The sequence below is a fragment of the Vulpes vulpes genome, chromosome 8 (assembly GCF_048418805.1).
Source record: "Vulpes vulpes isolate BD-2025 chromosome 8, VulVul3, whole genome shotgun sequence".
NCBI lineage: Eukaryota > Metazoa > Chordata > Mammalia > Carnivora > Canidae > Vulpes > Vulpes vulpes.
The window spans coordinates 52,496,851-52,520,296 of record NC_132787.1 but is presented as its reverse complement, the minus strand read 5'-3'; the positions used below and the strand labels follow the sequence as shown (position 1 = coordinate 52,520,296).

General features: G+C 36.5%; 1 protein-coding gene across 9 annotated transcripts in view; it reads left to right on the top strand.

Annotated features, from left to right (window-relative positions):
* VPS45 (vacuolar protein sorting 45 homolog) overlaps positions 1 to 23,446 on the top strand; it is a 73,585-nt gene that overhangs the window by 6,984 nt on the left and 43,155 nt on the right. For 4 of the 9 annotated variants that reach the window (XR_012003038.1, XR_003232810.2, XM_025983119.2 and 1 more), the window contains exons 4-13: positions 2,348 to 2,427; positions 3,496 to 3,564; positions 3,687 to 3,824; positions 4,232 to 4,342; positions 7,851 to 7,985; positions 8,448 to 8,561; positions 8,961 to 9,128; positions 18,460 to 18,618; positions 18,832 to 18,939; positions 20,125 to 20,246. Coding sequence is in view for 7 of the 9 variants with exons in the window: in XM_025983119.2 (XP_025838904.1) it covers positions 2,348 to 2,427; positions 3,496 to 3,564; positions 3,687 to 3,824; positions 4,232 to 4,342; positions 7,851 to 7,985; positions 8,448 to 8,561; positions 8,961 to 9,128; positions 18,460 to 18,618; positions 18,832 to 18,939; positions 20,125 to 20,246 (1,204 nt within the window). In the remaining 2 variants the exon portion in view is untranslated. The remainder of the gene's footprint in view (positions 1 to 2,347; positions 2,428 to 3,495; positions 3,565 to 3,686; positions 3,825 to 4,231; positions 4,343 to 7,850; positions 7,986 to 8,447; positions 8,562 to 8,960; positions 9,129 to 18,459; positions 18,619 to 18,831; positions 18,940 to 20,124; positions 20,247 to 23,446) is intronic. The other 5 variants (XM_025983120.2, XM_072766649.1, XM_025983121.2 and 2 more) reach the window with 3 other exon arrangements.

Sequence of the window (23,446 nt, the reverse complement as noted above, 5' to 3'; positions counted from 1 at the left end):
AGCGAAGGCAAATGTTTGACTGAGCCACCCAAGAGCCTCAAGTTTTTTTCTATCCTTATGAGCATTTGGTGTTGCTCTTAGTTTTTATTTTAGCCATTCTGATAAGTATGTAGTCACTGAAGTATTTTTAGTCTGATCATAAGCTAGGTACTTAGAAAAATGTAGAAACTTGTACTTAGTGATATATAGATACATATATATGAGAAATTCCCTGTGTTTCAAATTTAAGACATATAATGGAATCACTTCTTGTGCTGAGTCTCAGTTAAAAATTGAGTAGGTCATAAGATGAAAGACTCCTTTTTCCTCTAAAGAGAGTTCTTTGATGCAGCAGTTGAGATTAGTAACCAATAATCTAATGTTTATTCTCCTGGTTCTAAAGATTATTTGATTTGCACTATGAATCTATGAAGTAGAAGATAAAAATTATATAAAGGTAGCATTAAAGCCTAGGAAATACAGACTCTTGGAACTTGGATAAAGCAATCAATTTCACAATTTTATTTGATTAAAATAAACTAAATGAGTTTGTATGTAGTGATTTTACTCATTACAACCTTTCAGCACAATTTATATCATCACTAACCTGGCCTTCTGCTGACTTCACTTATTTATAATTTTTGTATTTTTATGTCTACTAAAAATATTGTATAATAGGCTTCTCCCTTTATTAAAAAAAGAACTCTCTATTATGGAAGTTTTCAAATGTATACAAATAGTATAATAAATCCTAATGTGCCCATCACCCAATTTCAAAAGTTACTTTGCCATGGCCTATTTTGTTTTAGCTATATTGCCACCTAATCCTCCACCAACATTATTTTGAAGATCTAAGACTTAGGAGTTCATCCCTAAATATTTCAGTATACATCTCTAAAACGCAAGGACTCATTTTTTAAAATACCATTATTATATCTAAATAATAAAAAATAGTTCCTATTTTCAAATACTCAATGTTCAAATTTCAGATTCCCTTAATGTTTTTTTGTTTTGTTTTGTTTTCTCACTGCTTTGGATTTGAATTATGATCATAATAGCCACACATCGATTGATATGTTGTTTAAGTTTCTTTAATCTTCTATAGGTGTTTTCTTTGTCTCTCTCTATCTCTCTCTCTCTCTCTCAAGTGCAATTTATTTATTGAAAAAACTATATTGTTCTGTTAAAGTTTCTCACACCCTGCCTCTTGCTGATTGCATCCCCATAGGATTGTTTAACATATTCTTTGTAGTTTAAAATACTCATGGGGCACCTGGGTGATGCAGTCCATTAAACATCAAAATATCAACTCTTGTTTTCTGCTCAGATCTTGATCTCAAGGTTATGGGATCGAGCTCCACTTCCAGCTCTGCACTCAGTGTAGAGTCTGCTTGAGATTCTCTCGCCCTCTCCCTCTGCCCTTCCTACTCATGTGCATGCAGGCTCTCTTGCTCTCTCTCTCTCTGAAATAAATAAATCTAATCAGTAAATAAATAAAATATTCCTCTAGCCTCTAGTTCTGTAAATTGGTACTTGGATATAGAAGCTTAATTAGATTTAGATTTGATTTCTTTTTGGCAAGAATATTTCATTGTCAGTGTTGTGTGCTTTCATTGATGGTCTCTTACTGTGATATTAGCATCAGTTGATGCTTAATGCCTAGGTTCATCCATTGATGCACTAGGGGTTGATAAAAATGATGATGTTCAATCATCATTTTCATTCCTTCTTTGGTTTTTAGCTGGAATATTTCCATAAAGAGAAATTTCCCCTCATCTACTATTTGGTTATCTGTTGTATAGTTTTGTATATAAAAGAATAAAAGCATTATATGGTCTCATTCATTTGGGGAATTAAGAATTAGTGAAAGGGAATAAAGGGAAAGGAGAGAAAATGAGTGAAAATATCAGTCAGGGTGACAAAACATTTGAGATGCCTAACTCTGGGAAACGAACAAGAGGTAGTGGAAAGGGAGGTGGGCAGGGGGTTGGGGTGACTGGGTGAAGGGCACTGAGGGGGGCACTTGATGGGATGAGCACTGGGTGTTATGCTATATGTTGGCAAATTGAACTCCAATAAAAAAAATAAATAAAATAAATAAAAGAATAAAAGCTTACTTCTTTCCTTTTATTTGCTATTTTCAATATAATGACGTGGTTCCCTGGCATCCTCCATTACCTTCACGGTGGTCTTTTTTTTTTAAGTATTATTTTGAACTTACAGATTTAAATATATTTGTGCTACTCATTTTATTTTGAAGGTGTTCAACTTTGACATATACCACAATGTATACATTAGGCTCTTTTATGTCTAATTGCAACAAAAGTGATCTCCTTTGAGTCAGCCACAGCTCATATGTCTGTTTCAGATTTCAGTAATGTGATCAGCAAGAGTGATGTGAAGTCATTAGCTGAAGCTGATGAACAAGAAGTTGTGGCTGAGGTTCAGGTAAACATATTGGTCCTCTAGCACATCTCTTATATTGGCCCTTTTTAAAGATTTGAGTCTAACAATTAGAAAGGTGCTGTCTCAGAAGAAGGGATCAGATATAAATTGGTCAGACATAAATGTGCATTGCACCAAACTATACTCATATTTAGAAACTCTGTAAGAAGTATCACATTGGGAACAGAATTAAAGGATTCAGTGGAAATGAGATTGGATTGGTACTGGATCCTACTTAACGGATAGGGAGGGTTTCACAGGGTTGGGAACAGAGTCAGATGTATTCTATGCTAGTTTTATGAACCACATTATAAGAATGTTCATCTACAGGGCTATGTCTGATTGGAAAAGAATAGGAAGTAAAGAATATGAATGAGGTTTGTTAAAGTTCTGTTTGTGTTTATAAAGCAGACTTTTGTCATTAGGTTAAAACTTGGTAACTCCTAAATATCCTGCATGCTATATAGTACATCACATCAGAACGTATCATGTTACCTTTTATTTCTTAAATGCTTTAGTGTTCTTGAATACATTTATATAGATGTTTGAATATATTTATCACTTAAGTGAAGAATAGGGCAGCAAATAAATAAGTTTTGGATTTTCAGAAGGATGTGCTAGATGATAAATGAATAAAAAAAGGAATGACCTATTTTAAGTCATATTCTCCCTCATGAGAATACACTGGACCAAAAAAAAAAAAAAAAAAACACCAGACAGCAACGTTCTTTCTCATCTTTGTATAACAATGTATACCCTATAGCAGTGTCTTATTTTTACTAATTGTTAAGTGTTCACAGAGGTCTCCAGAAATGTAATATATATACTTCTACAACTTTGCTTTTTGTTTTTTAAAAGATTTATTACTATTGTTACTGTTTTAGAATTATTTTATTCCCCCACATTAACTATTGCTACTCAGTTATTAATCAATTTTTGTATGTCTTTGACACCTGTACTTCCTCAAATTTGATTATATCATATAGTATTATGTTGCATATGAAGATATTACTGTTATGATACAGCTGGAATTTATGAAATAACTGACTGATCTTGGTGCTTTGTTTGCAGGAATTTTATGGTGATTATATTGCTGTGAATCCACATTTGTTTTCCCTCAATATTTTGGGTTGCTGCCAGGTATGGAAGGAAAGGATAAAAAAAATAAGTTTATTTATCAGGTGGGAATTAATTCAGCAAGTATTGGACTTGTAAGAAAAAAATTCAAATATTTTCTCTGAATATACATTTTTAACAAAAAGGGTAGAAATTGGGATCCAGTCCAGCTATCCAGAACAACTCAAGGACTGACAGCTCTCCTTTTATCTCTGAAGAAATGTCCCATGATTCGTTATCAGCTTTCATCAGAGGCAGCAAAGAGACTTGCAGAATGTGTTAAGGTATGGCTTCCCCTATCCCCAGTACCAAAACATTAAGACCATTCATTTCCTTATCGTATTTCAGAAACTATAGCAATATTTTATCTACAACCAAGGAGGTGATGTGTTGGGTTTACTGGCAAAGAGGTAGATCTTTGTAATAAAAAATCAAAAGCAACACATTAGAACTAAAATGCTTAGGCTTAACTCAGGAAACATTTGCAAGCTAAGTAAGTTAAATACTTATTTTGATGCTAACTTCTTAAACAGGATGCTACCAAACTTTGTCAAGCTTTTGAATTCTTTTCTGAAGGCCTATGAAGGTGCAAAGAACTGTTGTTAAATGTGTTTTTTATGTATTAATTTTGTTTATTATTTTTGTCTGCAACTAACTGGTTGACCAAACCATCTATCTCTCTCATCCACAGCAAGTAATAACTAAAGAATATGAACTGTTTGAGTTCCGGCGGACTGAGGTGCCTCCATTGCTGCTTATTTTAGATCGTTGTGATGATGCCATCACCCCATTGCTAAACCAGGTGCAGAACCCTTTATTAGCATAATAGAAGCATGATTTCAAGTGGTATTCATCAAAATGCAGATGTGGAAATGAACAGTGTGGTCCACTTATTTGCCTCCTTATTTTCAGGTTTTTTGTTTTTTGTTTTTTGTTTTTTTTGCTTTGTATTTCCTGAGGTTTTGGTATCACTATTCTTCCAGCCACAGTCATCTTTGACTCTCTCTTCTGCCTCATCTTTCCTGTCCCTTTCTGCCACCACCTTCACCCCTGTCAAGGCAACTTTTAGGTTCTGTAGCTTCTCCTTTTCTAATGTCTGCCTGCAGTTTTTCATTCTTACTGTCATTACCTCTGTGTAGACCCTAATCTCTCATAGGAATACTGAAATAGTCATCTACCAATTCCTCATTTTTATTTTTTATTTTATTTTTATTTTTAAAAATTTTACTTATTTACTTCTTTGACAGAGAGAGAGCAGGAGGAGCCACAGGCCGAGGGAGAGGGAAAAGCAAGGCTCCCTGCTGAGCAGGAAGCCCAATGTGGGGCTCAATCCCAAAACCCCAGGATTGCGACCTGAGCCAAAGGCAGACGCTTTACGACTCAGCCACCCAAGCATCCTTATTTTATTTTTTTATAAGAGAACAAATCTACACTTTTGTTTGTTTACTTTTCAGTAAATTTAAATCCTTGAGTGTACAGCATCACAGGGGTTCTATATCCAGTGGCCTTAGCAGGAAGATTGCTTCAGAATTTGACATGAGCCATGCCACTATTTATATGAGTTACCTTCTCCAGATTACTCTGGTTTGTTTTGTTTTTGTTTTGTTCAGGTTGCCAGCAGGAGTCACTGTGTTACTTGCTTTGTACACATAAGCACATCTCTTGCCTAGAGAGAACTTAGTTTCATCTTGAGCATAAACACCTTCAATTTTAAAAGCTGTGTGCTCCCTCTGGTTCTGGAGATCCTGCTTATAGCCAGGAAAGATGGCCTTGAACCACAGCCTTCCAGGCATATTTATCATTTTAGCAGTCCTGTTCCCAGCAGGCCTCCACAGCTCCAAGATGGCTGAAACAGGCCTTGATTCCCCACTTTTAATTTCTTTCTATTCTAATATATTTCATATGCACAGTGTTGTCAAATCACTTTTCCTGAAGCACAGTCCTGATCTTACTACTCTTGGCTTAAAAATCTTCATTTGGGGCAGCCCCGGTGGCTCAGCTGTTTAGTGCCACCTTCAGCCCAGGGTGTGATCCTGGAGACCCCAGATTGAGTCCCACGTTGGGCTCCCTGCATGGAGCCTGCTTCTCCCCTTCTCCCTTTGCCTGTGTCTCTGCCTCTCTCTCTCTCTCTCTCTCTCTCTCTGTCATGAATAAATAAATAAATAAATCTTTAAAAAAAAATCTTCATTTGGTTCCCATTTTCCTACTGGCTTAAATACAGATCCCTGAACTTGGCATCCAAGAGCCCTCACAGCATGGCCCAACCTTAACCTACAGCTCACTACTGTGCAGATATGCCGCATGGTTTCCAGCCATCATTTTTTTCATGTTGCAACCTCTGTCTAAATGCTGGATTGTTTGGAATACCTTCTCTCTTCACCTATCAACATTCTCCTTTAAAACCACTCAAAACATCTCCTTGAAACCTTTCATTGTTTTGGTCAGTTCTTTTTTTTTTTTTTTTTTTTTTTTTTTGCATAAAATTACTCCAGAACTTTGTGTCTCTCTTATGTCTTGTGCAGCACTTGCCATGTTGGACCTTTGATTATTTTCACACATTCCTTCAAGGTAGACTGTGTCTTACATGTGTTCTTCTGCAAGTATAAAAATAGTACCTTATACAAAGTAGAGGCTTTATTAATAGTGACTTTGAATTCATGGGGAAAGGCATAGCCTATATTTCAGTCTCTTCCTAGTTTAAAATCACGTTAATGATAGGAGAAATCTGTAGCAGTGGAGTGCAACTTTTCTATGATAGGATAGCCTTCTATTCCTAAAATACAAATTAATACATGTTTACTTAAGTTTTGATAATATAAAAAAGGAAAATGATTGCTTGTAGTTCTGTTTCCCAAAGAAAAACAACCATTCATTCAACTGATTTCACTGAAGACCTATTATGTGCCAGGTATTATATTAAGTATTGGAAGTAATGTGGTGCCTGAGTGGCTCAGTCAGTTCAGCATCTGACTTATGATCTCAGCTCAGGTCGTGATTTCAGGGTTGTGAGTTCAAGTCCTGTGTTGGGCCACATACTGAGTGTTGAGCCTACTTTAAAGTATTAGAGGTAAAGGTTAAAAGATGCAATGTCTGCTCACAAAGAGCTCATGATCCAGTGGGGAGAGAAGTAAACTGATCATTTTAATTATAGAGTAAGTGCTAATGCTAGAAGCATGCACAGGATCCTGTCTATGGGAGCATAACTATTTTGTTGTACTTATTTTATGTGCCCCCATGAAACTTGCTTTTTTTTAAAGATTTTATTTGAGAGAGAGGGTATGTGCACATGCAAGCAGAGGGAGGGGCAGAGACAGAATCTCAAGCAGACTCCTCGCTGCGCACAGCCCAATTTGGAGCTTAATCTCACAACCCATGAAATCATGACCTGAGCCAAAACCAAGAGTTGAACACTTAACTGAATGAGCTACCCACCCAGGCACCCCTGAAACTTGCTTTAAGGATTCATTTGGCAAGTATTTTAAGAAATGAAGCACCTTCTTTTGTAACCTTAAGTTCTTTCTTAGTAAATCTAGATTACTTAAGATGAAGTAAAAATATATAAAATATTTCTATCATTTACATTCTAGATTTAGAAGGTAATTTGCTAGAAAATACTTAGTTTTGTCTAATGGACCTATAACTAAAAGTAACCCATTCTCCAATAAGTAGTGAGAAGGCAGAATTTGGGGTTTCTCTATTCCATTTTCACCAAATAAGTTCATATTTTATAAGAATGGGAACCAATCCTTTTTTTCATAATTCTATTAAGTAAATATATGAAATAAAACGGATTCAGAGGCAAAGCTTCTGAATATGTGTGTGTTGATCAACTCACAAGGTTGTTTCTGATAGTATTAGTGTTCCCAGGATAAATATAGCACCACTCAGATCTGCAAGAACACACTTCTCATGCTGCAGAAAACCACAGAAGTGTACAGGAAATGGTACAGCTTGTAACTGCAGTACCAATATAGCCCTATCTGTGAAGCCAAAAATATACTCTTAATTCACAGGCAAAAACTAGAGCTAATGATAGATCTAATTTGTTTTCTTTCTATCAGGAATATTAATCTTGCTGCTCTTCTTCTGAAAGTGTAAAATCTAAAAGTATTTTGACTTTTAGTTTAACCAATTACCATGAATCAGTGCTTAGTAGAACACAAAATATTAATAAAACTTGAATTAAATAAAGAACCTCTATGTAAAGAAGACTAGTTGCTAAGAATATTATCAGTTTTTGTTTTCCTGAAGATTTACTATTTCCATGCTTTGTCAGTTACCAATTTTTTTTGTCATAATTCTTCATTTAGTGGACATACCAGGCCATGGTTCACGAACTACTGGGCATAAACAACAATCGGATTGATCTTTCCAGAGTGCCAGGGATCAGTAAAGACTTAAGAGAAGTGGTCCTGTCTGCTGAAAATGATGAATTCTATGCTAACGTAAGTGATTAAAGTTTTTTTTTAATTATTTTCAGTTTTTTTTTTTTTTTTTTTTTTTAATGTAAGAAGGCCAGTATTGTCTTGTTTGAATGAGAACAGGTATGGGATTTCATGTGGAAGGGTAATAGAGGCATCCTGTAGATAAACTGCATCTCAAGAGAGGGCGGAAGACTTGGATTCTGACACTTTAACAGTTTTGGGGTTTTTTCATCAAAATCACATTTTTAGCTTTGTACTTTTAGAATTAGAACCCAATGTATTTACTTCCTTCCCTTCTGTAACCATTTATGAGAATAGTAATGGTATTCATCACCAGAGTCCTGGCCAATGTCCAGATTTGGTCATTATAATGGAATTTTCTTGCCCTTCAATTCTGCCTTCAGAATTCTATTTCACTTCTTTTAAATGGTCTGAAAGTCAGACTCATTGATAGAATTGTGTTTCCACCTTCCTTTTTCACAGAATATGTACCTGAACTTTGCTGAGATTGGTAGCAATATAAAGAATCTCATGGAAGACTTTCAGAAGAAGAAACCAAAAGAACAGCAAAAACTAGAATCAATAGCAGACATGAAGGTAAATTGAACATGTTCATGGATGACTAACATGCAAGACTTTGGAACTCTTCATGTAAGCAACATTTCTGGAATATTCTCAGTCTGATTTCTGCCTTGATTCATTTTGTTTGGTTTGAGATAATTTTCTATACTATTTCTCTTTAGGAAACAATATAGTGAAAACTTCATAACAAGCCATGTGCTTCTTTCCATTCTTCAGTCACATTTGGAGTAAAGAGTCAGTCTACTGACATATACCAGTTCTTCTCCTTTTAAACATAAGCAAAATGCCATGGGATTTAAAGTTGTAGATGCCTTTGTCTGGGCAGAACAATTCTTGCTTGCTTTTTCCCTTCATACATGTCTGTCCTCAGTCAAGAAATAACAGAACCCCCAATTGGTGTTTTTCCCATGGCAGGCCTTTGTTGAGAATTATCCACAGTTTAAGAAGATGTCTGGGACTGTATCAAAGCATGTGACAGTGGTTGGAGAGCTGTCTCGGTTGGTCAGTGAGCGGAATCTGCTGGAGGTTTCAGAAGTTGAGCAAGAACTGGCCTGTCAAAATGACCATTCTAGTGCTCTCCAGGTATCTATTCAGTCCAATTTGATGAGCACCTACTATGTGTAAGGCACTGTACCAGGCAGAGCAAGAGATACAAAGGCAAGTAATTCTTCTTCACCAACATGGAATTTATAATCTAACAAGGAGTTGAGACAAGAACACAGATTAATTTTATTTAAGATAGATACAAGTACCACAGGAGAAGAATAATATGCAGTAGCAAAAGGTTCAGGCAGTTGACTATTGAGGAGGGCATCCTAGTCTGCTAGAAAGAATACTAAACTAAAATCAGAAGATCTGGATTTAACCATTTGTTACTTACTGGCTTAGTGACCTGGAGCTGTTGGCTTAATTTCTGAGCCAGTTTCCTTATCTGTAAAATAGATATAGTGACATTTATCTCATGTTGTAAGGATGATTTTAAAGATACAATATATATTAAAATGCATTATCTTAAGTTTTTTATTATTGAACACCTGCTGTTTATTCCATGAACATGTAAATGCTTGCCACGTGTACATTGTGCTATAAGGATCCAGAGGTACAAAGAAGAAGACCTCTTTTCCTTTTCCTCAAAGAGCTCACATTATAGTAAGGAAGAAAGAAATTTAAACCAGGAATTATCATGCTATAAGTGCTAATATACTAGATATATTTACAAAGGGATATGGAATACAGAGGAAGGACAGCTATTTCCCCTAAGGATGAAGCTTCTTAAAGAAGAAGACATAAGACTTAGGTCTGGACAAACAGGGAGGAATGCACTAAACAGAGTAGAGTGCACCAACCAGGGAGGAGAGGAGAAATTCTTGGCAGAGAGAATGCAGACACAGAGATGGGAGATGGGGGGGTGGCGGGGGCAGAGAATGAAAGGAACAGAGAATAATTTAGTGTAGCTAGTGCAGGGTACAAGATGAATGGTCTAAGATAAGCCAGAAAGACAGCCTGGGGCCTGATTATGACCGTCAAAAGGAGATTGGGCTTTAATCTTAAAATGTTGAGAGCAACCAGAGCATTTTAGAAGAGAAGAGACATAATCAGACCTTGGCCTCAAGAAATGTACAGCATTGTCAAAGCGACAAAACTAAAGCACAAGAAATACATAGGTGGTATTTCAAGGTAATATTTAATTAGTCAAAATAACCTCAAAATAAGATTTGAGGCTATTAAGGACAGTTCCTTAGAGAAGGCGATATTAAGATGGACCACCAAGAATGAATAGAATCTGGAGGAGGATTTCAGTCAGGGATAACAGCAAAAGCAAAGAGGTAGAAATATGCAGAAAATAATAAACAGTGCGACCTGTTGGAGAGTGGGTGTGGAAGAGAAATAGGAGATAAAATTGAATTTGTAAACAGGAACCAGTTTATGAAGAAACTTGGGAGAGGAATTTGCACTTGCTGAGATAAGCAAAGAGATCCATTGTAGGGCCATATGCAGAAAATCCATATAATGAAAGCAGTATTTTAGGCAATTTAATCTAGTAAGGATGCTTTAGAGGTGAAAAAACTGAAGTCAGGCCAGTAGACTCACAGTGATAGTACTAAAAATGCTCAGTAAAAGCAAATCTGAGAGTTCAAAGGGAAAAAAACAATTTAGCGACAGATTGGATATAAAGATAACAAGACAGAACAAATCTGATAATTCCAAGCTTCCTGAGAAATGACAATGTGGTATCACTGGCAAGAAGTCACTTGGGAATGAGGGTCCTTTGAGAGGTCTACATTTCTCAGGCACTCACCATAAGAAGTACATGTCCTTATACTAGGATCCTATATTCTACAACCCAATCTCTTTCTTTCCCTCCTGCAATTCAACTTGACTTTACAAAATAAAGCCAAAATGGTATAATGGAAACAATACAGGCTTTGGAGCCAGACTGTCCTGACCTTTATTCTGTCTCTACATATCAGAATTTTGGGGGGAAAGAATTACTTATTTTGCCCAAGCCTCACAGATAAAGATTTCAAACTTTAGATTGTTACTAGGATTTAGTGAGATATGTAAAATGTTTTTTATATGATAGGTGCTTGGTAAATATTGGTTCCCTTCTTCTAAGCATAATGCTTTAAATATATGGTACAACTAAAACAAGGAAATCCACCTACCTGTGATTGCTCTAGTTATAGCAAGGTCCTTACTGGGATTTAGAGTTGCTACTTTTGAATGTTTCTTAAGATGCTGTTTGCTTTATATTTATGAAAAGGGCTTCAGTCATCACTGAATTTTATCCCTATATTCTTTAATCCTTTCAAAGAACTTTTAGGCTGATTTTATTATTTTTTCAATTGTATTGAATTCTAATTCTTTTTTTTTTTTTAAGATTTATTTATTTATTCATGAGAGACACAGAGAGAGGGGCAGAGACACAGGCAGAGGGAGAAGCAGGTTCCCCACTGAGCAGGGAGCCCGATGTGGGACTCGATCCCAGGACCCTGGGATCACGCCTTGAGCCGAAGGCAGACACTCAACCACTGAGCCACCCAGGCGTTCCTCTTATTCGTTTTTTAAAACATTTTTTATTTATTTATGGGAGAGAGAGAGAGAGAGGAAGGGAGCATGAGCAGTCGGGAAGGGCAGAGGGAGAGGGAGAAGCAGACTCCCAGCTGAGCAGAGAGCCCGATGCAGGACTTGATGTCCTAGGATGATGACCTGAACCAAAGGCAGACACTTAGACGACTGAACCACCCAGGCACCCTTGAATTCTAATTCTTAAATAGGTAATATAAGTACTTGGTGAAAGAGATATGTAGTAAAAAATGAGTCTGTTACTAGTCTCACATGCATCCTTAGTTATCCTGTATCTGCACAAGTCTGTGTGATATGTGTATCTCTCCCTTTCACTCCCTCCCCCCTCATTCTTTTTTTTTTTTTTAATTCAGACGATACCATACTATACACATAGTTCTGCATTTTGCCTTGTTACTTAACCATTTATCTCAGAGACTGTTCCAGATCAGAACCTAAACACTCACTCTTTTCAGTCACTAAATAGCATTCCTTTGTAAAGATGTATCACAATCTATTTAGTGACCAACCTACTTGAAACAGTACTATTCATCACAGTTTGCAGTTGTTTTCTGGGCCCATAGAAGTATTCTTGTGAAAACTTTTTATCTTTCCCAAGAAAATTGATTTTCTTCTCTTGTTAAATAAAAACAAAATTTTATTCTATAATTAAATGTAAATTTCCTTCTGTTTATCATTTTATTTTTCCCTTTGAAACAATAGAACCAAACTTAACCACTAGCCAGTTCCAGTATCTTTATTTGTATCTCTCTATGTATGGAAAGCAGACAAGGTTGCTATAATTCCTTGCCTGAAACCTTATTTCTGGGCAGCCCTGGTGGCACAGCAGTTTAGCGCCGCCTGCAGCCCAGGGCGTAATCCTGGAGACCCTGGATCGAGTCCCACGTCAGGCTATGCATGGTGCCTGCTTCTCTCTCTGCCTGTGTCTCTGCCTCTCTGTGTGTGTGTGTCTCTATGAATAAAAAAGAAAAAAAAAAAAAAGAAACCTTATTTCTTATTCACTTTAAAAGAAAAAAATAGATACTTTAAAATATGAATTCCATTTGTGATCCATTCATGGTATTTTTAAAAGTTATCCTTTGAAGGTTTTCTTGCCCATGTTAATTAGGGTTTTACAGTGAGCAATTGACTTGGACTCCCCCACCATAAAGGATTTCTTTGGCAATATGATTTAAATAGTCTATAAATGGAGCTTTTGTCTGGTAGTGAGTATGTGCCAGGGGCCTGACCCCTAGATTGGTTATAGCATTCCTTGGCCTGACCTTAGATGATAATATGTCATAAAGCAATGAATTGAGGTTTTTTAGTAGGGATGGGGTTTGCTTTATTGAATAGTAACTGTATCATGGTGAAGGGAAAAAAATTCTATTGCTAAAAATTAACCTATAAATTGCTGCCACTTCTAACCAGTTACCCTACAGACTAACAAAAATCTGATTTAGAAGAATTTTCATAAGAACCAAACTGCAATGTACTATCATTAAAACCTATCCATAGCCTTGGAAAAGACTCATTTGATTAGTGAGGAATTTTTTTTTTTTTAATGCCATGAAGAGAAATATCTTCAGAAAGTAAGCAGTTTTTTCCCCCATGTGTCATATTATAGCTTCTTGTTTGGAAAGAAGAATTACTCTATTTTTAAAAATTTTTTTTTAATTTTTTATTTATTTATGATAGTCACAGAGAGAGAGAGAGAGGCAGAGACACAGGCGGAGGGAGAAGCAGGCTCCATGCACCGGGAGCCCGACGTGGGATTCGATCCCGGGTCTCCAGGATCGTGCCCTGGGCCAAAGGCAGGCGCCAAACCGCTGCGCCACCCAGGGATCCCTACTCTATTTTTATATACTTCTTTCCTGACCTTGGGTAAAAGACCTCAAATCGTCCTATTAATGGTATATAGTAAAGACTCAATAAATACTTGTTAGGAAAATGAAGAGAAAGAGTTCTGTTTTAAGCAGTATAGAGTAGTGGCTGAGAGTTTGGGAATTTGATGGCTTGGCTTTGAAAATTATAACCACTCTAAGTCTTAGTCTTTTTGTCTGTAAAATGGAGAAAAATCATAGTACTTAAAGATTTTTGTGAGGGTCCAGTGAGCTAGTACATGTAAAGCAATTAATATGGTACCTGGTACTTAACAACATTCAATAAGTAGAACTGTCACCATTATCTATCTGTACTATTATTTGTTAATATATTCTATTTTCTTTATGGCAACCAGGACATTGTTTTCTCATCTACTCATCACCTCGGATCTCTTTCTCCCTGATTTGAGAAGGGTTTTCTGCTTCTCATTAAAATTATAGGAAAATTGCTTGGGACACATCGAGGTGACAATTTTACTTTCACCAATTAAGAATAAAAATGATCATTTTCTCTCTAACCCAACATTTAGCCAGTGTTTCAGACAGTGTTGACCAGCAGAAGACCTACAGCAAAGCTAAGTATTTTAATTTTCTTCTTTTGACTAGTCATTAAGGAAAGGAATATGACAGATATATTTACCAGTCAATGGAATTTGGTCCTACCTACTTTCTGTCATTTTTCCTAGCTAACCTCTTAATCGTTCCACAACACTTTTATTTCAAACTGTTAGATTAGACTCATTTTTTTTTATCATATCAGCATGTTGAAGGCTTCTGCCAATTTCATCCTGCTGTTCTAATCTGCTGGCTTATTATCATGCTATTCATTGATGATTTTACTACATTAATGTGATAGTACATACCAAGGTAGAGTTCTTGTTCTTTAGGTTAAATTAAAACAAAAAATAAAGACTATTTTTGGTTGCTGACTTCATCTGTAATTTATACAGTGGTGTAACTATGTCTTTATAAAAATGTGTTCTTGTTGTGCTGCTTCATCATAGTTTTGGTAGAAGAAAATAGAAAAGTAGCCCAAAACAATGAAAAGATCTTAAATATCAGAAAAAAACTATTTTTTAACTGATGTTTTTTGAGTGACCATTAGCTTCTTTTTAAAACTTGACCTTCAGAGATAGTGTGTTTGCTTTCCTTTTCCTGTTCTTTGATTAGGCCTATATGAATGTTAGAATTCATTGAATTCTGTGTTTGAATCCTATCTTCTTAAGAGGACAAGAGTTTTCTTTCACTCTACTCAGCCATTGTTATTATGTGAAGTATACTTTTCTCTTTTGAAAGTCTCAAGGTTTATGGAAAATTTATTAAGAAAATAGAAGTCAGAAGTTCGTTATGTAATTCACTCATATTTCCAACACATAAGTACCGCCACGTAGCAGATACCTGCTGTGTAATTAGAAGTCCCTCAGATTGTTTTCTCCTCTTCCCTCGTTAGTACCCTGGAATTTCAATGTAATGTATGCCACTATCAATCAAGTTGATGAGTCAAGTAGCCATGAGTGAAATGTTCAAAATCAAGTCAGAGGATAATATGGGATCTAGGCAGACAAAAATGCCCTTCTTCTTCAAGAACTTACATAAAGTGAAAGAGAAGAAAGAACTTACCTTGTTACCTACGTGTTTCCTTCCATGAAGAAATAGATAAGCCTCACTGGAACACTGACCTGAGTCATGGGTTGGGTTCTAAGGGCTCAAAAGTAAGCGAAATAATCTACTCAAAGTAATCTTGGTTCACATCTGGGCCACGTCCTCAAGGGAGAGCTAAGAGTCAGACCAGGAACTCTAAATAACAAGCACCAAATCTCAAGGAAGAGAAGTGGATTCTTTAATGGGAAAGAGCCAAGAGTCAAGATGCAAGTAAAAGTAACCTACAAAGGAGGAGGGTACAGGCTTATTGCAGCAGTCTTTGTCCCTATGCCAGTTCTTTTTTTTTTTTTAAGGTTTTATTTATTTATTCATAGAGACAGAGAGAGAGAGGCAGAGACACAGGCAGAGGAAGAAGCAGGCATCATACAGAGAGCCCGACACGGGACTCGATCCAGGGTCTCCAGGATCACGCCCTAGGCTGCAAGCGGCACTAAACCACTGCGCCACCAGGGCTGCCCACCTATACCAGTTCTGTGGTTTTTATAGTTAATTGAGAATCTCAGATTTGCTAAAAAATATAGAAATTGAGTAGATTTAAGGTAAAAGAGTGACCCCAAGGGCAGAAATTGAAACATCGTGCCCATAAAAAGAGATCCCAGATGGATGTTTTAAACTTAGGCTAAGTTGATTGAGAGACATAGGAAATAGGGTGTTCTTACTTGGTAATAATTTTTACTCTGAAATTTCTTCATATTGTCCTAGAAACTAGTGGCGAATTTGAACAGATATTCTAAATAGTCTGTATTCTGTGATTGCTCTGGAAAGGGTACCACAAAAGAAAAAAAAGTAAGGAAATTCTTATGACTACAAGGCTTAAATCTATAGAAGAGAAATTTCTTCCCTTTTGATTCCTTAAAGATGATGCTAGTGAAATATTCACTTAGAAGAGCAACAATAGGAATCTTCCCCAGAGACCTTCCTACTTGAGAGCCACCTGGGAGCTTCCCCATGTCATCATAGTACTCTTTGGTGTGAACAGAAGAGTTCTTAAACATTAGACCTGGTTGTTGTGAAGCATGAAAAGATAAGGTACAGGAAAGCATCTTGTAAGTTGGAAAGCTTCATTTGGATGTTATTATGTCCCCAGAATCTAGTGCCTTCCAAGGCTCTTATCAGTCTTTCAACTGAACCCATTTCTTTCTCTGATTGCCATGTTCCTGGGTTTTTTTGTTTTGTTTTTAAGATTTATTTATTTATTTATTCATGAGAGACAGAGAGAGAGAGGCAGAGACACAGGCAGAGAGAGAAGCAGGCTCCATGCAGGGAGCCCGATGTGGGCCTCGATCCCGGGACTCCAGGATCACACCCTGGGCTGAAGGCAGGCACTAAACCGCTGAGCCACCCAGGGATCCCTGCCATGTTCCTGTTCAGAGAGTCTCCCAGGCTAATTCTAACACTTACTGATTCTTTAGGGCCTTTTGCAAATGTCACCATCTTTATGAAATCCTTCTGGATTCCTCAGCAACCAAGTGTACTTTTCTTCACTCTCTCCCCTTTCCCGCATTGCACTGTTTCTCAGTTTTTGTTTCTTGTTTTGTTTTTTGCAAACATGTTTCTGTTATAATACCACATATGTTTTTCTGAAAAATCTCCTATTCTGCAAAATCATGTACGAAAAATAAAAAAGTGTTATGGGAAAATAGGGTTATAAGCAGGTCACTTAAAATCTACCTAGCTAAAAAAAATCTGTATAACTTTGTACTCAGTGCCCTCATAAAAATAATGATAAGCCTAATAAAAATATTAGCACAGTTAAATCTCCATAGGCATTTGCACCCAGAAATATACTCAGTTCATCCATTGTAGCCTTCCTTATTCCTGGTTATTCTTCAGGATGTAGGGTCACAGAAACTTTTGCTTCTCATACAAACTAGTTTCACCAAAATTAAAAATATAATATGGGGATATCCGTCCGTTTTTTGGCTGTCATTTTTTTTGCTTTTTAACTCAGAGAAATATCTTTGCATCCTTTTCGTTTGTACTTGCCCTTTCCCCAGATAGCTTAATACTGTGGAAAATACAGCAGTCCTTAAAGGTATAAAACCAGCTACTAATTTTTTTTTTAAGATTTGTTTATTTATTCATGAGAGATACAGAGAGAGACAAAGACATAGGCAGAGGGAGAAGCAGGCTCCTGTCGGTGGCCTGACGTGGGACTCAATCCCAGGATCCCGGGATCATCACCTGAGCCAAAGGCAGATGCTCAATCACTGAGCTACCCAGACAACCCAAAACCAGCTACTTCTTGCAGAAAACACTGGTATAGGATTTACATCCTTTTTTCCTAACATAGTCTTAAAGCTTCCTCTTTCAAGAGGAAGCTTATCCCTATTTCCTTCTTAATACTAACATGCTGGAAAAACTACATATAAATCAATATAGTTTGCATGTTAAACTGACACCATTCCCATATTCAATGATCTCCTGGAGTTAAAATGCATTCAAGAAATGTGCTTTGTAGCAGAATAGGCTGTAATTGTTTCATTCTCCTCACCTCCTTGTCTGTGAACTCACTGAGGACATAAACTGTGTCTAATTCACCTCTGCATCCCCTCCAGTGCCTGGCATGGTGCTTTATGTTTAGAGGAGGATCACAAAGTATCTCTCGGCTTGAATTAATTTGTTCTGCTGCATAATAAATATAAATACATACTCTAGGGAAGTCCCTTAATGTGAGGATTGACAGAACCTAAATGATTTTGTGTAGCAGCCTTTGCTGTCAGTACCTGTCCTCTTAAGATCATTAAGTATTCAATTTAGAGATTACATGCTTTACATACTCATATCTCTGAAAGCCATGTTGAGACATATTGTTACATCTGATGCTTCTTGGAGATTAAGCCTAGTCTTCCTACATAAAATTCTACCAACTTGTCTCCATATCTCTGGCAGTCACTAACACTAAGCAATAGTTTTACAAGTCAACAGATCAGTTCTGTTGTGTGTTGTATTGATTGAAATAGTGGAAATAATCTGTGTTCCTTGTTTTAGCAAGGAAATTGCAATCTTTTCCACATGAGACCATAGACCATCTCATCAAAGGAAAGAAAGGAGTTAAATTCATTTTTGTCCTAAAGCAATTGCAGTGGGAATTTTTTTCCTTATTTAATTCTTGTCTTAGGCAAAGGCATTTAATTTTCTGTAGCTGAAAAAATTGCTAAACCTAGGACCCGTACATTGCCATAGTTGTAATCTTATTCATGAACTCAGATATATCACTGCCATTCAATAATTATTAGACCTAAGATATTATATATCACGCAGGTGAAGGGGAGAGAAATATCAGCTCTTTCTTTTTTCAGAATGTAAAGAGGCTCCTGCAGAACCCCAAAGTGACAGAGTTTGATGCTGCCCGCCTGGTGATGCTTTATGCTCTACATTATGAGCGACACAGCAGCAATAGCCTACCAGGACTAATGATGGACCTCAGGAACAAAGGTGTTTCTGAGAAGTATCGAAAGGTAATCAAATTTATATATTAATCCCACCAAACAGGTAGCAACTTTATTATTATATTCTTAGTTCTGACAAATGAGAAGTCCTGCTGTTTTTACTTACAGAAATGTATAATTCTGTCCTCTCATGTCTTAATTTCCTTAATAAGGGTATTTTCTTATGAAATTAATTTCCTGATCCCTAAGCAGTAAAAGGTGGTTTCTCTTTTTTCCTTTTAGCTCGTGTCTGCAGTAGTTGAATATGGTGGTAAACGGGTCAGAGGAAGTGACCTCTTCAGCCCCAAAGATGCTGTGGCTATTACCAAACAGTTCCTCAAAGGATTGAAGGTATGGCATGTCCCTTCTGCTTTCTTAAATGAGAAACAGTGAATAAAAATGATCTTCAAAGTAACTTTAAGATTGTTGCTGATTTAGTACTATGTCAATTAAATGAAATTAAAGCAGACATCCTCCTGATAGCTTTTTCTTCAAATGCTTTCTATATTGGAGCAGCATCAGCATTGGACCAAGCAGCTGAACAGGGAATAATGAAATATTTCCAGGAAATACCCAAGAGTAAAATGACGGACGATTCTGTTAGTCATAACTGTATTACTCCACTTGTTTATCATTTTTAAGATTTGTTTGGTAGTTTTTCTTTGAAGGAAATTAAAGATGAAGCAAACCACTCTAAATCTTTTAAAAATATTTTCTTGGGATCCCTGGGTGGCTCAGCAGTTGAGCTCCTGCCATGGGCCCAGGGCGTGATCCTGGAGACCCAGGGTCAAGTCCCATGTCGGGCTCCCTGCATGGATCCTGCTTCTCCCTCTGCCTGGGTCTCTGCCTCTCTGTGTGTCTCTCAAAAATAAATAAATAAAATCTTAAAAAATAAAAATAAAATAATAAAAAATAATAAAAATATTTTCTTAAAATAGTAAAAAAATAATAATAATAATAATTTTAATCTGCAAGCCTTTCTTATGTTTCCTGAAGTATTTCCATTTTCCTGAGTGTTTCTAGACTCCTTTTCTACATGGTCTTTTCCTTTTATTTGCTCTGCGTATCATATCACATTTTCACAAAAAGAGATGATAAAGGATTTAAGCAATTCCATTTTTGAAATTCTTTTATAATAGCTAGGCTTAAATTACAAAGCATTTTTATGAGATTGGAACATTTCTCTTGATGAAAAGAAATTTTTAAATTATTTAACCAGGGCAGCCCCGGTGGCACAGCAGTTTAGCGCTGCCTGCAGCCCAGGGCGTGATCCTGGAGACCCCGGATCGAGTCCCATGTCAGGCTCTCTGTATGGTGCCTGCTTCTCCCTCTGCCTGTGCCTCTGCCTCTCTCTCTCTGTCTCTATGAATAAATAAATAAATAAAAAATCTTTAAAAAAAATTATTTAACCATAAAATCCCTATTGGAATCTATCCCATGAAATCCCTGTTGAGTGCTTGTCCTTTTCTGATGAGTATCATTAACTGTTATATTGCAAATTTCCCAAAAATGATATAAGAATCATCTTCCCCTTAGGGAGTAGAAAATGTGTATACTCAGCATCAACCTTTCCTACATGAGACTCTGGACCATCTCATCAAAGGAAAGCTTAAGGAAAATTTGTATCCTTATCTAGGCCCCAGCACACTCAGAGACAGGTAAGATAACCAAGATATTAATAATAAAAACCAGAAACACTAAGAAAATGGAAATGTAGAGTGTTGTAAGAGACTACAACTAAGATTATATTGCTCTGTTATTTTAGTTCTGAGATTCTTTTGGTTTTACATGTGTCAGGATTAAATTCATCTGCTAAGCCTGAAAGATTATTTCTTTTGGAATAAAGAAACAGGTATTTTGGAGTATCCCAAATACTTGTATTCTGTCCTTTAGTTTCAGATGAGTTTACTTATGCCATTTAAGGTTCGGTTCCATGGCATTTAACATTTGGAGTTTCAAACATTAAAGCCAAAAATAGATTTGCTGCTTGATTGCCATCCAGAACAGGTTGTTACTATTTTTGGTGAGGACTGGACTTTGCCAAATGTGGCCAGCATACAAACTGAGACCTAATTAACAAAGGCCATTTGTTATACAGGAGCTAAGAATGGCTAGCTTTTGGGGTATTAACCAAAGGAAGCAATTAATTTGTCATTTTAATCCAGTAGTATGTTAGTTTTAATAAAAACAAAACTCATCCAAAACAACTTACTTAGACTAACCTGAACTTTTAAATATACACAAAGTCTACTTTGTTATAAATTATTTTGTATTTTTTACTGGGACCACATATTATAAAGAGCTTAATATATGTAATGGAATGCTGTTGGATAGATTGATATGCGAATTGTTACTATTGGTAGAATTCTTCTATCATTTCAGCTAATCTTAACCTAAGAGTCTTGGAAGAAGAGTATATATTAGTATACTATAATAATATATAAATAGTATATTTATAACTGTAATAAACTTCTGAAAGGAAAAGATGGCTCTTTTACATGATAAAATGTATTTTTTTCTATTTTGTTCTTAAAAAAAAAAAAAACCTCTGTAATTTGGTAACAACAGAAAGAAAAAGATCTTTTTAAAAAACCCAAAGTTGGGATCCCTGGGTGGCGCAGCGGTTTGGCGCCTGCCTTTGGCCCAGGGCGTGATCCTGGAGACCCAGGATCGAATCCCACGTTGGGCTCCCGGTGCATGGAGCCTGCTTCTCCCTCTGCCTATGTCTCTGCCTCTCTCTCTCTCTCTGTGTGTGTGTGTGTGTGTGTGACTATCATAAAAAAAAAAAAAAAAAAATTAAAAAACCCAAAGTTGTGGGATGCCTGGGTGGCTCAGCGGTTGAGAGCTTGCTTTCAGCCTAGGGCATGATCCTGGAGTCCTGGGATCAAGTCCCACTTCGGGGTCCCTGCAGGAAGCCTGCTTCCCTCTGCCTCTGTCTCTGCCTCTTTCCGTGTCTCTCATGAATAAATAAATAAAATCTTTAAAAAAAAAAATCCAAGGTTGAGAGGCAGAATATCTGGGGTTAATTTCAGACAGTACATTCATTCAGATAAAATGTTTAAGGACCTTGGTATCAAGATTCAGAAATGTCAGCTTAGTGGAAACTGTGCAAACCAGCCTAAAGCTATTCACCTGCCTTAGAGGCTTTTTGAAAACCAGTGTAACTCTATTAAATGGCCTTCTAATTAGTATGATAAAAATAAAAATATTACTTTTTTATGAATTTCAATTAAGAATTATTGAACAAGGAGTTAGCTACTTATTGCTAAAGGGACACCAGAGACCACCAGAAGAGTATATTATTTATGGTTGGTTCGTAACAGCATACCTTTCTAATTTGGGTGATTCATTTCCAACAAAAGCTCAAAATGATGCTCTTCCAGCAAAATGCACATTTATCAGTTGTCAGCAATCTGTAGCATTTGCATTATTACCTAAGTACAAATATAGTTAATAATTCAATTGCTCTATCCTTTTATATAACAAATATTTTTTTATTGAGTGTCTTCAGTATGTCAAAAACTGTTGTAAAGGCTTGCTTTTGGGGTATTAACCAGAGGAAGCAATTAATTGTCATTTTAATCCAGTAGTCTGTTAGTCTTAACTCATCCAGAACAACTTACTTAGATCAGCCTGAACTTTTAAATATACACAAAGTCTACTTTGTTATAAATTCTTATGTGTTTTTTACTGGGACCACATATTATAAAAAGCTTAATATATGTAATGGAACATTGTTGGATAGATTGATATGCGAATTGTTACTATTGGTAGAATTCTTCTATCATTTCAGCTAATCTTAACCTAAGAGTCTTGGAAGAAGAGTATATATTAGTATACTATAATAATATATAAATAGTATATTTATAACTGTAATAAACTTCTGAAAGGAAAAGATGGCTCTTTTACATGATAAAATGTATTTTTTTCTATTTTGTTCTTAAAAAAAAAAAAACCTCTGTAATTTGGTAACAACAGAAAGAAAAAGATCTTTTTAAAAAACCCAAAGTTGGGATCCCTGGGTGGCGCAGCGGTTTGGCGCCTGCCTTTGGCCCAGGGCGTGATCCTGGAGACCCAGGATCGAATCCCACGTTGGGCTCCCGGTGCATGGAGCCTGCTTCTCCCTCTGCCTATGTCTCTGCCTCTCTCTCTCTCTCTGTGTGTGTGTGTGTGTGTGTGACTATCATAAAAAAAAAAAAAAAAATTAAAAAACCCAAAGTTGTGGGATGCCTGGGTGGCTCAGTGGTTGAGAGCTTGCTTTCAGCCTAGGGCATGATCCTGGAGTCCTGGGATCAAGTCCCACTTCGGGGTCCCTGCAGGAAGCCTGCTTCCCTCTGCCTCTGTCTCTGCCTCTTTCCGTGTCTCTCATGAATAAATAAATAAAATCTTTAAAAAAAAAAATCCAAGGTTGAGAGGCAGAATATCTGGGGTTAATTTCAGACAGTACATTCATTCAGATAAAATGTTTAAGGACCTTGGTATCAAGATTCAGAAATGTCAGCTTAGTGGAAACTGTGCAAACCAGCCTAAAGCTATTCACCTGCCTTAGAGGCTTTTTGAAAACCAGTGTAACTCTATTAAATGGCCTTCTAATTAGTATGATAAAAATAAAAATATTACTTTTTTATGAATTTCAATTAAGAATTATTGAACAAGGAGTTAGCTACTTATTGCTAAAGGGACACCAGAGACCACCAGAAGAGTATATTATTTATGGTTGGTTCGTAACAGCATACCTTTCTAATTTGGGTGATTCATTTCCAACAAAAGCTCAAAATGATGCTCTTCCAGCAAAATGCACATTTATCAGTTGTCAGCAATCTGTAGCATTTGCATTATTACCTAAGTACAAATATAG